At 32.7% G+C, this 14,352-nt stretch overlaps 2 protein-coding genes and 1 pseudogene across 2 annotated transcripts; 1 reads left to right on the forward strand and 2 right to left on the reverse strand.

The window, feature by feature from the left end:
* Positions 1-658: 658 nt before the first annotated feature.
* On the reverse strand, positions 659-8,442 carry LOC113510865 (protein pygopus). Its single transcript, XM_026894400.3, has 3 exons — positions 8,166-8,442; positions 6,437-7,918; positions 659-5,521 (listed from the first exon to the last, which is right to left on the reverse strand). The coding sequence occupies exons 2-3, from the start codon at positions 7,777-7,779 to the stop codon at positions 5,401-5,403; spliced, it is 1,464 nt and encodes a 487-aa protein (XP_026750201.2). The 5' UTR covers positions 7,780-7,918; positions 8,166-8,442; the 3' UTR covers positions 659-5,400.
* Positions 8,443-8,836: 394 nt separating this feature from the next.
* LOC113516932 (putative nuclease HARBI1) lies at positions 8,837-12,355 on the forward strand (annotated as a pseudogene).
* Positions 12,356-12,526: 171 nt separating this feature from the next.
* LOC128200975 (uncharacterized) lies at positions 12,527-13,719 on the reverse strand. Its single transcript, XM_052896369.1, has 3 exons — positions 13,549-13,719; positions 13,277-13,372; positions 12,527-13,135 (listed from the first exon to the last, which is right to left on the reverse strand). The coding sequence occupies exons 1-3, from the start codon at positions 13,630-13,632 to the stop codon at positions 12,683-12,685; spliced, it is 633 nt and encodes a 210-aa protein (XP_052752329.1). The 5' UTR covers positions 13,633-13,719; the 3' UTR covers positions 12,527-12,682.
* Between the last annotated feature and the right edge of the window lie 633 nt (positions 13,720-14,352).

A 14,352-nucleotide genomic window follows, 5' to 3' on the forward strand; every position in this document is an offset into this window, starting at 1 on the left:
CGTCCTGAACGTGGGTCATCTTGAACGCTTTCTCGGCCCTCTCTGAATCTTTTTAGCCACTTGTGGACGGTTGGTTCCTTCACAGCATCATCCCCATAAACTGTTCTGAGATCGGCAAAAATTTCACGGCCATTCTTGCCGAGTTTCGAGAGAAACTTGATTACGACGCGCTGCTCTTCAACGGAAGCGGGCTCCATGCCGACGGGGTTTCGTTAAGAGGTAACTTCACAGATGGCGTGACAAGCCAGTTCGCACCGCACGGCGGTCAGACCAGAACTGAAGCATTGTTACGGACATAAGGAAGGGGTCCTGCGCTTACCTGGCCTCCCCACTCCTCTTTCTCGCATTCCAGAACACTTATACGAACTTTCCGGACAGACCTCGTATACCCTCTATTAGACCAACATCTGCGTGATGCCTACTGGAAAACATGGTGATTTTTTTTTTTTATTTGCCACGATGAATCGACGGTTCTGACAGCATCCTCACCTATCTTTATTCACTGGTATGCCAGTGTGCACCGATAGCGAAAACGGGGTTATCGTTCCATTTTCACGCTATTAAAAAATAAGAACTATTATAGAAATGGTATCACTATTTAGGTACTGTGGAAAAAAATGGGGTAAAGCTCGGCTTTCATTTTATGATTGAAATAAAATTTCTCAATAACAATTTTATTATTGCTTGTTATTATTCACATAATACAAAATAAACTATGCACAATTATAAGACCACTGATGTCGTTCTATTAGACTTCATAAAATATTCTTAAATACAACTTGTTATCATTCACAACAGTTGTGTCGCAGATACAATGTATGTAACACATAAGTAACATTTACAGATGAAAATCAATATACAATAGCAGCAGTCTCCATGAACCCGTTGTGATGTTCTTGCGGCATTAAATTAATATTACATTCGTGGCCGAATATTCTAGATAAAATACTAAGTTTATAAGTAACTGTACAACCGGCAAATATTCGTAAATAGTTATAACATTATATTTACAAAAAAAAAAAAAAAACAAAACTAATAGGCATTTCATTTTTATCCGTCGATTCTATAAAGTTAAAAATTCAAATTAATGTTTCAAGAACTAGTATATTACATGTACAAATAGGGCCCGCGCAAACGATGGACTAACATATACGTATTATTTTTCCCTGTCGATCAAAACAGAATATGCAGGAATTGTGTTGCATAACGCATCAGCTATAGGTACAAGTCCCTTACGAATATGGAAATTTTTATCCCCCGCAGAATGTCAACAAAAATCCCTCGCTTGTGAAAGCCCTTATAAATCGCATTATACTAGCTTGCTTCTATATTCATAATTAAGATTCTTCTTATTATTTATTAATAAATAAAAAAAAATCATGACAGTACAAATTGAAACAGATTGCTTGAAAATTTTTTTCTCACTCATATAATGCTAAATCATTAATGGATTGTCTAAATTATAGGTATTTCATAGAAATGAAGGAAAAGTATAAGTTACGAGTATAAAGATATAATAATACGATATAAAGAAAAGAAGAAAGACGATTCATCTGGTAAGTATATTAAATCATGGAAAATGTTTTAATTTAGAAAATGACCTTTTACAACAAAGTGTTAAGATTTACAAAGTGTTTCTATTGCGAAGGAATTTTTATACTTAGTTAATTAGATAAATAGCTTATTTCATACCTAATGAATGGCAGTGAAACAGAAATACCGATAAAATTGTTTTGTTATTTTAACCAGTTGATACTTGTTTTTAATTTTTTGCGTAATAATTAATGTGCCTAAATCATATAATAAATAAAATGTCAAATTATATTCATAATTGTTAAGACAGTTATCGGTCCAATGGTGCACATTTATTTAATCAATTTTTAACATACAGTTAGAAATTTTTAAATAAATAAAATGGGATATATTGCATAGCGCCCTCTAGTCCAAAAATAAGCAAAGCTTGAACTATATATTTGAGTTCGCGACAAACGATTACAACTGTAAAAAATGAAACCTTCGAAGTAGACAGAGTAATATGTAAAACTGTTACTGCGTACCTCACATGAAAAAATTATGTACATGTTTGCCAATATGATTACAGTTTGTACTTTCAAAGTAACTATATATGCAAACTATAGCATATTATATTTAATGTTAAAATAGCATTATATAGTAAATTTGAATTTCAGAAGTAGGAAAAATTGATTATTTTTTACTTTTAAAATAAAAAATATAATATAGAGCGTACTTGTTTGAATGGCCTCAAAAGTTTAAGATTTACCAGGGGCATTACGCATGTTGACGAATATAAAAAAACCTCTTTACCTCTTTATTGAAGAACCCCATGCTGTAGTATTTTGGAAAAACCTCGACATGGAGCTCATTCTATAAAGTTATGGATCACAAACACGTTGGTGAGAGAAATAAACATTTTAAAAATCGCGATGTACGCGACCATCCAGGTTTTAAAATATGGGGGCAAACCCCCTGTCAATGGCAAGCTGTACGATGGTAGAAAGCGGACGTTGGGATTATATTAAATAATTTCAAAATCTCCCTTAAGACTTAAGGGTACGATACCGCTTCGAAGCCTGGGACCATCGACAATTCGTTTAAGCTGGTATATAGGTGCTCCCGCCCATAAGTGACAGCAATGTTGCACGTGCGGCCGGATTTGTGAATTGATTTATAGAACATTAGTCGTTGATCCGGCGTAAAGTATTGCTTCGCTCTATTAAGTACACCGAGTTTTTTTATTGCCAGCTTCACCTTTCTACGTGGTGAAACTGTACGTTACTAGAGATATCAATACCAAGGATCTCTTAGGGATGTTAAGGGACGTGCCCTGGAATTGTGGAACCACAGCAAATGGTTTTTTTTTAGCAGTGCACGCGTAAGCAGGGTTAAAATGTTCTGTTTTGTCGTCCCCAATCATAGATGCTAGGCAATGAGATTTCCTAATAGGTCGGCTTGAATTTAAGTAGACTAATAGAAACCAAGTAGATAGTATTATACTAAAAGGCCTATGTTACCAACAAAATTGATTGCAAATTGCAGTATACTATTATAAAATTTATGGTCAACTAAAATTAGAGAGTAATTACAAGCATTCATTCCCATCTATGGCTAATCGTCAAACGACCATCCCTGACTTTTTGTATTAAACCACCGAGTTTCTATCTTTGTTGATAGAAAATAATCTCATGAAATGAAAACAGTCGACTTTGATCGACACAATAATGTAACTCACCCCTAATTTTATATTACGAATTAAAAAGAATAAATAGTTAATTAAGTAAAAAAAAATCTATTCAATTAACAATTGTCACTTTGATATAAATTGTGAATTAAATTTTCGCCACCGTTGAACCAATATTTCGTCAGTGAAGTTCTAACAGTGCGTAAGTAAAATTGTATTTATAGTAACGTTGATACTTTACAGGGAAGCATAAAATAAATAAATAATATGTCTATTTATGTTTCATTAATTTTTTTAACAATAACTTTCAATATAAGTCTTAAAATACTTCATTTAAAGTAGAGATTTTCGATTAGTTCAGGTGATTCACACTGCTTTAACCGTCTAATCAAATGAGAACATGAAAACTGGTAAAAAATTACGCTCTGTTAGAACTACACTGATGATTTGTAATTTTCTAGTAATAATAAATCGCTAATATTTAATTAATATAAGTAATAAAATTATGCTGCTTCAAGATGAATTTGAACTATTATTACATAATAGAAGTCACTTGAAAAGGAACAAAATTGTTTTTTTATAATGAATATCAATATAATGCCCAGTTTGATTTTAAAATTCAATTACACTTATGTAATAAGTACATAATTATTAAATACATATATAAGAATTATACTAATGCTCTTGTAATGACTGCAGTCTATAATAGTGGCAAAAGCGTTCAGATTTTTGTGACTAAGAACAAAAGAATGACAGAAGCTTTAGTATACAACATTAAGTATGAATAGGAACAAAAAGAAATACAGGTTAATAGTCACTGACTGAACCACAGAATATAATAACAGTACATGAAATATAAACTTATATATTCAAAAAGGTTTAGTTATTGAGTATCTTTTATTTTCACTGGGAGTGACTTCATATACTTATAGCAGTTTATATATATGAATTATATTATTCTGAGATGGTCACATACTTGACGGACTTTTTCATTTCTATATATATATAAATTATCTTGACTCAATAAAGATTATGACAGACCTGAGGTCTGACGTTTTGATCGATAAAAAAAAAATTAAACTAGCCGAAAGCTACACCACACAAATCAAGTCACAACCGCTAATATGTGGAGCCAGTATGTCGACGTTGTATATGTAATCTCAATTCACTTAATCCTACGCAATTATTTACAAACCTTATATTACATGTTTATGATTAAAAAATCTCCAAAAGTTAAAAAATTGACAAACACATTTAACACTCTTATCCTTAACAAAGCGTATGGATTCATCATATTTACATGTACGTAAAAACAATGCGCGTATTGTTACATGCAAATAAGGGCACCGAAAAATAAGTACATAAAACTAGGGCGAAAATCAACGCCGTTATTTTTTTTTGTGCCGGACTACGATTGCATTGCAAAAAATATTACACTCCCACGGCTTTAAACTTCGAAATGTCCGCCATTTGTTAAAAATGGCTCACATAAGTCCGTGTGTACTACATTCAAAATTAACCTTGACTGTACACAAATAGGTCACCATTATATAAGGCGGAAAGTGATTTTTTGTTTATTCCTAATCTAAGAGATATTTACAATATGCACAGAGACTAAAGCGACACACAGTAGGCATGTAAAACTCCTTGGGCAGCCTTCATATTGCTTATACCTTTGAGTTTTGTGTCTATACCGTGCGGTTACATGTTTCTAATGAAGGATCACATTGAATTGCTTTAACAGATATGCCTAATGCAGGAACATGTGCAATGAATATTTATACTAATTTCGTTACAACCATCCATCATATTCCTATATTATTATAAATAAATAAAAATGACAATCATAACAGACTAGACATAACAGGACCGTCTGCAATTTCATAATTATTTCCATGCATCTGCTGTTTTGTTCCAAATATAAAGGCATATAATGAAAAGCCACTGATATAAATTTTCAACTCAAAGTTTACATTCCATAATCCATACACATACTTCCTTAATTTATGTAACTATCCAACATGAGATCTTTCTTAGTAAAACTATACTGACAAACCATTTGATGCCCAAGTACATTCATATTACGATTCCACTAAGTGTCCATTTTGATGAAGTTAAATAAATATTTGTGATGAGTTTCAGGGGGGGATATGACTCAGGTGAGAGGGCAGGAGCAAAGGGGAGGGTGGGGCGGCACAGCGCTATGGCTTGAATTTCACAAGTGGTATGTTCTTAGAATGCAGGCATTTGTCACACACCCACTCTGCATACACTTCTGCTGTAAGCAACTGGTAAGCTGGTTCCGTTAAGCCCGTACATCCTCTGGAAATGAAACAAATATCATTTAATGCAGGTCCTTAAAAGTATATAATAACATTTTTGTTTTTAAATAGTGAATATTGTGATTTTTATTTAACCACCCAGATTTAAGTTCTTGACAAAATTAAAATGGAAACAACACAGAAGAATAATCAAAAACACACAAAAATATAGTTAAAATGAGAGCCTTCTCTTTTTTAAAGTTGATTAAAAAGAGTTTAATTATAGTCAAAAGAAAAAATAAATTGTATGTGAAGTTTTAACTCATAAAAGATGATGTAAAAATAATAACTGAAATTTTTATTAAAAAAAAGTGCTGTGGTTTTAGGAAAAATATTATTTTAATACTCATAACTAGAAAAATGGATATATTTATTACAGATTTTAATATAAAAATAATATTTTTCAATCTCAAAATTTTTTAAGAGAACTAAAAACAAAATTAAAGGTCCATCAAGCACAGATATTATGAAGCATTATTTAACATAATTACTTCTAATTGAACAAAATGTCTCTACTGCATAGCAAATTAGAACATATTCATTTGTTCCTCAATATATTTTCTTAATTTATTTCAAGCATATGTTATATGTTGGTTGTGGTGTCACTACATATTATAAAACATAGTTCTCCACCATGTCTCTCTGTTTAAGTAGTGCATAAATGTAAATTAATATCATGTATAATGAGGAAAAATGATTACTTTTTTATTTGTTATGATTTAACTCAAAAATTACTCAACCAACTTTACTGAAAGCTACATCTCCTCTGAGTAACTTAGGCTATTTTATATTTTCTGTAAATAACCTAAAATAAATAACTATCAATTATAAATAAATAACTATTAATTATAATCAAATAACTTATTAATAATAAATAGTCTCTTAATCTTTTAATAATAAATGAAGTTATTCTTACCTATGAAACCAAAAGTTACATCCAGATTCACATAAGATTGCTTGATCATTATCATGCACCTCTTTGTGGCATACTCCACAAGGATATATGGGTGGTGCATTTGGATTTTGAGGATTGAAAACCATAGGTTGATCTGGTGGGTAAACTTTACCAGCACTCACAGGCATTGGTTTAGGTCCAAACATTCCCATGCCTTGACCCATTGGACCTACTCCTTGACCACCTGGACCTCCCATAGCCATACCGCTCATACCAGCTAAAGGTCCACAATTACCCATATTTCCTGGACCAGGACCCATTCCCATTGAACTATTTCCTCCCATCCCCATGGGACCACCATGACCCATATGACCGCCTGCATATGGAGGGCCGGGGCCCATAGATGTCATGGGTCCATTGCCACCCATAGGTCCACTTCCCATAGCTGATCCCATAGGACTGCCATGTCTCATTGGCCCACAGTGACCAGGACCCATTCCACCGCTTTGCATTGGGTTTGAAGACATAATAGAACTAGTAGGACCCATAGATCCATTTGAACAGCTCGGCCCCATAGGCCCATTCATTCGAGGAACATTCATCCCTGGACCTCCAGCACCCATTGGCCCATTCATGGGACCATTCATTGATCCAGCCCCAAGTGGACTATGCATTGGTGGCCCCATTGGACTATTACTCATATGGCTACCAGCCATTGAACCCATATTCATAGGACTGCCCATAGGGCCAGAAGACATAGGTGATCCCATTGGCATAGAATTCATAGGGCTCATTGGACTGCCCATTGATCTTGATGTGGGTCCCATTCCAGGCCCCATGTTATGATTACTCATACCCATATTAGGTCCTCCCATTGGAGACATACCACCCATATGACCCATTGGACTCATATTTCCCATTGGACTTATTCCTCCTCTAGGTGGCATTTGTTGATTCATAGGACTCATATTATGTGGCAGGGGACTCATGTGTCTCATTGGTGGTCCTCCCATATTGTGCATAGGGCCGACCATACCCATTGGTCCATTTTGACTCATCATGGGCCCATTGTGGCTCATCATAGGACCATTGTGTGAAACTGTAGATGGGGAATCATCAAAAGGGTTGGAAGCGACTATTGTATCCCCATAACCAGTAAGAGGAGGAGGCAGCAAGTCTTGTGCAGTAGGTGGTGGCTGTGGTGTCAATGCATTGTTTGCATTTGATGTTTTTCTTCGCTTTTTAGGGTTACTCGGCGCAGGAGCTGGCGGCGTTGGAGTATCCATTGGAGGTTTGAAGTCAGGAGGCCCCAGTCCAGGTCCTGGCAGCCTGTATGACGGCATTCCAGCCAGATTGTGACTCATTATGTTATTATTCAGTTTCAGCTCTAACAACCATTATGAAGAATGAAGATCGCGAGTTTAGAAAATAGATTCATTCATAAGGCACCGCATTGTCACGAAAAAGCGCAATAACGTGCCGGAAGACTGGCCGTATCTATTTCTGTAACAAAAAAATATAACATAAGAATTAAAGGCTTCGTAGTCGCGGCGAGGGATATTGTTAATGTACTAAAAATTATTTCATTAAAAATATACATAACAATGACGGTTACGAAGACAGGTATGAGCACTAAGTTTAGTAACCTGGCTATAATAAACGTAATAAATAATAGAGCAAGTATGGACCATAATTATTAATAAATAGTATATTTCGTCGAGTACATTGAAGAGAAATAAAAAAAACTTACTGCATTATCAATTTAGCATCGGAATTAGTGATAAATTTTTTGTCCTCTTCCAGACCCCAAGGCAGGCGTGCAACATATGACAAAATACTAAACAAAACCAAGTTTTATCGTCACTTTCTTGATATTTGTATAAAGGTTCGTGTTAGATTAATGTTTTTACACACATAAAGGACACTTATAAGAAATATTAGTAACACATCCAGTCCATTTTATTTACGACTCACAATATTACAAACAACACACGCCACATTCACGATGTATTTTTGTGAAGAAATCGCCACTAGGGGGCGTCCATAATTTTTTTAGGCATAGACGTTGGACTAAACAGTTTTATAAAAATCAAACATTATAACAATGTATGGACCAATAATATTTTTAATCATATAATTTTTACACATAAAAATTTACAAAAATACACTGTAATATAATAACATAAGTAGTTATTTGGATTAAATTTATAATGTATATATAATAAATGTAATAAATATAATGTTTTTATTCAGGGGGCTTACTATGAGCTTTTTAAGCAGGCCTTAAATTCAACTGTCCTGCTAAAACGTACTATGACCGCGTTATAGCAGGCCTGCTACAGGACTATTTAGACTAGTATTTCTAAACCGTTCACCTTTTTTTTTTATATGAACAATTCGTACCATGACGCCAACTTTGACAGCAACAAAACGTTTCTTACGCATCTCTAATGTCAAATAAAGCAATGTTGAAAAAGTTAGTTCTTGAGGAACTTTTTATAAATTGTTTTGATGTTTGTAGTGGTTTTGTAAGGATTTAATTTATTACTTGCTCTGTGGGAGACGTTCAGAGTTCAAGTGACCCTTCATTTTACGAATTAAGCCAGAATTTATAAATTTCAAGTGGTTTTAAGGTTCATATTTTTACACAAAAAACTCTTATTTTATCTATTTCTATTTTAGTTGCATCATAATCCAAGTTAAATTTTTTTGTAGATGTGCGACGAGTACGAATTGTTTGAATACTTGGAGAGTGAATACCGGATGGAGAGAAGAAATAAGCGTCGTCGGTTAAGGCAAATTAATGACCCTTTCGAATTGGAGGATAGAGAGTTTATAAATGAATATAGGTAGATACTTTACTGTTATTTATATTATACATTTATATCATATTCTACTTATAATAGTCGTTTTAGTTAATGGATAGTCTTGTATAGATAAAAACCCTTTGTTATTTTTTCTAAAAAAATTCATTATTAAACTTATTATAAACACAATCATAAGAAAAGATCACACAATTACAAATCTTAGAGACAGGTTTTATTTAATACCTATTTATTTACAACTTTCTTTTATTAGATTATCACCAGATTTGGTTAGAGATCTGTGTGAGGAGTTGGAGCCTAATTTAAAGACTCGACCTAAACAATCCAATGATTTAAGCATTGAAACAAAGGTAGTTGTGATTTATTATATATATTGTTTTCTACTGGTTCTTCTTTTCTCTAGTCTAGATCGTTAATAAATTAACTGTTTTGTTTTCAGGTGTTAACAGCAGTGTATTTATATGCACATGGGTCTTATCAGAAACCCACTGGTAAAGCTCAAAGTATTGCGCAGCAGACTGTCTCTTCTGTATTATCAGAGGTTACAGCTGCTTTAAATAATTTAGAAATCAGAAATAAATACATTAAATTTCCCCAAAATACTGCAGAACGTAATACAAATAAGTTAAGGTATTTTTTATATTTTTAAACCACACAAGAACACTTTCTGTTACAAGTGACCATGAATACCGCAGACAACTTACACAGAATGCCCTTTATTTTTTTTCCTTATTTACCTTTCAGATTTTATGAAAAATTTGGTATTCCTGGTGTGATTGGATGCATTGATTGTTCCCATATTGCAATAGTAAGACCCAATGAACATGAAGAAAGGTATTATTGCAGAAAAAATTATCATTCCCTAAATGTTCAATTGGTAATGTAAAATTTAATTATGATTTACATATTTTAAAATATTAAGTAGACTCCATTGCAGCCAAATTACCTGTGTTACCTAACAGAACTTAGTGGGGGGAAAGGGATTGTTAGTAATGGAGACTGAATGTCGACCTCCTCGCGGTTCTCCCTGGAAACTATCATGGTTAATTCCTGATGAATTCATCATGATGGGCTAACTGGCCTGTTTTCATTCTCATCTATCACCCTTCACTGGTGCTCCGCCAGCATATCCCGCTAGCGCAGGCGAGGTTACCATTCCAGTTTCGCCCATCAAAAAAAACACAACTTAGTAAACCCTGATAAAGATGTTTAAATGTTTATTACTCAGTAAATTAAATTTACTACTCTGATAGACCATATATAAGATCAACATAGGATATTTTTTATTTAATTCATGGTGGTAGGATTTGCCACTATGAATTAAAAAAAAGATTCATAAATTATATGCATAATGAAGCTAACTTAAGCTAACTATATTATATGCATAATGCATAATAAATAACTGCAGCTTCTTTTTTTTATTTTAATTAAAAAATAAAACATAAAACATAGTATGAGCTATATTGAAATAAAAGATACAGAATTTACATTGTATTGTATTGTATGTTAAAATGTTTATTGTACATAATTTAAATTAGGCATATTAAAAGATTTAATATAAAATGGTGGACTTAGCCCATTACATTTTAATTATAATCTTACTAACATAATAAAATTGTAACTTGACAATGTCTATACATGAAGATTTAAGAAAAATTGTATGAGAAGTTATAATAAGAACATTAGATGCTAAAACAATAATTTTGAAAAATGTTGTCTATAAATTTGTTCTGGTATCATGCAAAAACTACTGCATCAAATTGGATATTGTTTTCATAATGGTATTACTTATTCTATATTGTTATACAATTGTGATAAACAGCAAATTATATATTTTAGTTATTTTATATTTATTATATCAAATGATTTATAATTACAATATAAATATATAAAATAGTTTGTACAACAAAGCACTTATTCTGGCTATATTTGTTTTATTTTTTATTAGAAAATGGTGACATACATAAGAAATATAATAGTTTCATATCTACAATAATTAAACAGTAAATCATACTACACTATTGTTGTAACATGTACAGTAAAAGAGGTATTGATCTCTCATTTTTATACTTTATTATAATAAATTAGGAAACTACTTTTCGAATATAAAATTATTAGCAATAAATAATAATAAAAAAGTTAATCTTTTTCAGATTTGTAATGCTGATATGGATATAATCAGTGTTGATGCAAGTCATCCTGGTGCCAACCACGATTCTTTTATCTGGAATAACCACCCCCTTAGATCTCATTTAGAAAATTTGAGTGCATCAGAGGCTATATAGCTTTTAGGTAATATTAAAGAAATACAGTAATTATTTATGTGTGTACTAATATCATAAAGAAGAAAGATTTGGTTGTTTATAATGGATTAATTTAAAATCTACTCAACCGAGTTTAGAAAATTCTTTCTGCTATAGAAAAACAAATTGTCAATAAATAACATAGGCTATATATAATTTTTAAAAATTCTATCTACCCATGCGAAATCAGACTAGATCACTAATTTTATATAAAATCATAATTGTATTTAAATGTTTATATAATAATCATTGATTTTACAATGAGTAATGGTCTTTATTACAGGGGATTCCGGTTATCCATTAAGAAAAACTATGATGACGCCAATTTTGGAGGCAGCACCAGAATCACCAGAAGCTCATTACACTAAGCTACATGTGAAAGCGAGAAATACTATTGAGAGAACAATAGGTGTTTTAAAAGCTCGCTTTCGTTGTCTATTAGTTCACAGAGTGTTGCATTATCAACCTCAAATAGCTGGCTATATTACAAATGCGTGTATAATTTTGCACAATATTTGTAATGCAGCCGGTTTATCAATACCTGATCTGTCTGCAGAGGAGAACCAACAAGAGGCCTTAATGCAACCACCTGTAGTACCTTAAGACCCAGTAGGACGACAAAACCGTGAATTGCAAGTTGGTACTGCTACACGCCGGGATCTCGTTGCCCGTCTCTGGGCACTTCATCAGACACACTGAAAACAAATTATTTTGGTTTAGTAGATAAATTTAGTAATGTTGATAAATAACGGTAGCTTTAGGAAGTTAAAAATGTATGCAGTGTTGAAATATATATATGGGAATACCAATCATTGTTATATACAAACATATGTAGTACATATTATTTCACACCATATTCATATTCATAGATACAAAATCTTTACAACTGTACACTATTATGTTTTCAACAAAACTGAATTATCTCTTTTTCTATTACATATTACTTAAGTAGAATCTGTTTAACCATTTGGTTGTCGGTGTTGGTGTGCTTCTAGTTTGAAATTATTGTTTAAATAAATGAATGAAGATTATTTCTATTGTATTCTATTTTTGTTTGAAAAGATTAACATCTAATTTTTTTGCCTATATTTCTCAGCTAAAATTGTTTTCTAAATTAAGTGATATAAATTATAAAGTTATTATTCAAAATACATAATTAATTTATTTGAAAAAAAAATATACCATTCTATTCTTATTACTGACCTTGGGCATATCCTTTTCATTACATCCAACATTTCTTTGAGTATACCAACAGCCTGTTCTATAGAACGACTGTTGGCTAACTCTGCTTCTGCTCGTGACCTGGAAGTTGCCACCAACTGCTCCCTTGCCTCTGCAATGGACACGTGACGTCGTCGCAATCGACGCCTCCTTCTTGGTACTTCCCTTCCTTCAACAAATTGAGTAATGCCCGATGGGACATTGCTCTGCATATCAATGGATGATGTTGATGGTCTTGGTGATTCTATTCTTTCTGTCACCATAATATGGGCTGATGATGTCGATGGTACTTCTATGATCTGGGTTGTACCACTGTCGGTATTTGTACCAGTATCACTAGGTCTCGATACTGCAGTAGTAAGATCATCACTCTAAATAAAAAATTATTTTATATTAGGAGGCCTTTGCACAAAGAATTATAACTTTTATGTTTGAATTATTATTATTTCATAATAGTAATTAAGCATTTACAAATATTTAAGTGCATAATATAATTATCATTAAATACGTACATTTCCTTCTAAGTCAACATTTAACCAAACTGCCTCCTCACTTCTTCCTTCACTGGTGCTGTGTTGGGAAGGATTGTAAGCAGCAGGTTGCGGTTCCTACGAAACATAAATGAATATTGTCTCAATAAAGTGACATAACTATAAAATAATATATTAAACTTCTACATGTTGGCATGGGTACATTTGAGAGATATATTTTGTTTTCAGTACTTAACATTATATCAAACAAATAAGGATATAGGTATCTGAAATAAAATACATAGAATACTTACTTCTATCAGAATTGGTTGCATTTGTACACCAGGTAATCCAGAACCATAGTCAGCTCCTAAAATGGACAGGAACTTTATATCCATTTCTGACAATTCTTCATAAATTGATGGACCTCCTCCTGTCTGACTCGAGGCATCTCTCCTCAGGCGGTTTTTTCTTTTTATTTTAGCTTTGAGGTCCACCCAATACTAGAAGAAAAAAATTTTATAAAAAAGAGAAATAGGTATAAAAAGATGTTTAAGAGAATAAACCTTATTGGAACATACCTTAGACCATTCGGGGCCAGACTTAACAGCGCCTTCACCTACAGAATTCAATACAGATGCAACTCTTAACCACATCTGTTTCGAGTGTTCTCGGGCTTGAGCAGACTTGTTGTACCCAACTGCAATTTCCCTATGATCTTTAAGAAATTCCCATAAATTTTGCAGTTGGGTATATGTGACGCGCCGTCTGCTTTGTTGTGTTTCACTGCAATTCATATAATAATAAACACAAAAATATAAATAGACCTATAATATAACACACGTGGCTGCTAATATACAAAGATTTTTATTAAACTAACAATAAATAGTTACTCACGACATTATAGTTTTGAAGACCTTTAAGCACAAAGGATAGCCAAATACTGAAAGTAAAGTGCTACTCCCCAATCCATTGTTCACATTTAAACACTTTAGCAAGTTTGGATTTATTCAACTTTATTTTAAAACACTTCAAATTTAAAACTTTTTTTGCCACTTGAGTGACGACGGTTTCAAATTCTTAATACTGTTTATTAACTTGTAAAGTGATTTAAACTA

This window comes from Galleria mellonella, unplaced genomic scaffold (assembly GCF_026898425.1).
Source record: "Galleria mellonella isolate WM207_F2 unplaced genomic scaffold, CSIRO_AGI_GalMel_v1 utg32, whole genome shotgun sequence".
In the NCBI taxonomy this organism is placed as follows: Eukaryota; Metazoa; Arthropoda; class Insecta; order Lepidoptera; family Pyralidae; genus Galleria; species Galleria mellonella.

Excerpts from the sequence above, each read along its gene's own strand:
- LOC113510865 (XM_026894400.3), bottom strand. The coding sequence starts at position 7,779 with ATGAGTCACAATCTGGCTGGAATGCCGTCATACAGGCTGCCAGGACCT. Across the intron at positions 5,522-6,436 it reads TGTAACTTTTGGTTTCATAG|AGGATGTACGGGCTTAACGG; the intron begins GTAAGAATAACT and ends TTTCATTTCCAG.
- LOC128200975 (XM_052896369.1), bottom strand. The coding sequence starts at position 13,632 with ATGGATATAAAGTTCCTGTCCATTTTAGGAGCTGACTATGGTTCTGGA. Across the intron at positions 13,373-13,548 it reads TGCAACCAATTCTGATAGAA|GAACCGCAACCTGCTGCTTA; the intron begins GTAAGTATTCTA and ends TATGTTTCGTAG. Across the intron at positions 13,136-13,276 it reads ATGTTGACTTAGAAGGAAAT|AGTGATGATCTTACTACTGC; the intron begins GTACGTATTTAA and ends TTTTTTATTTAG.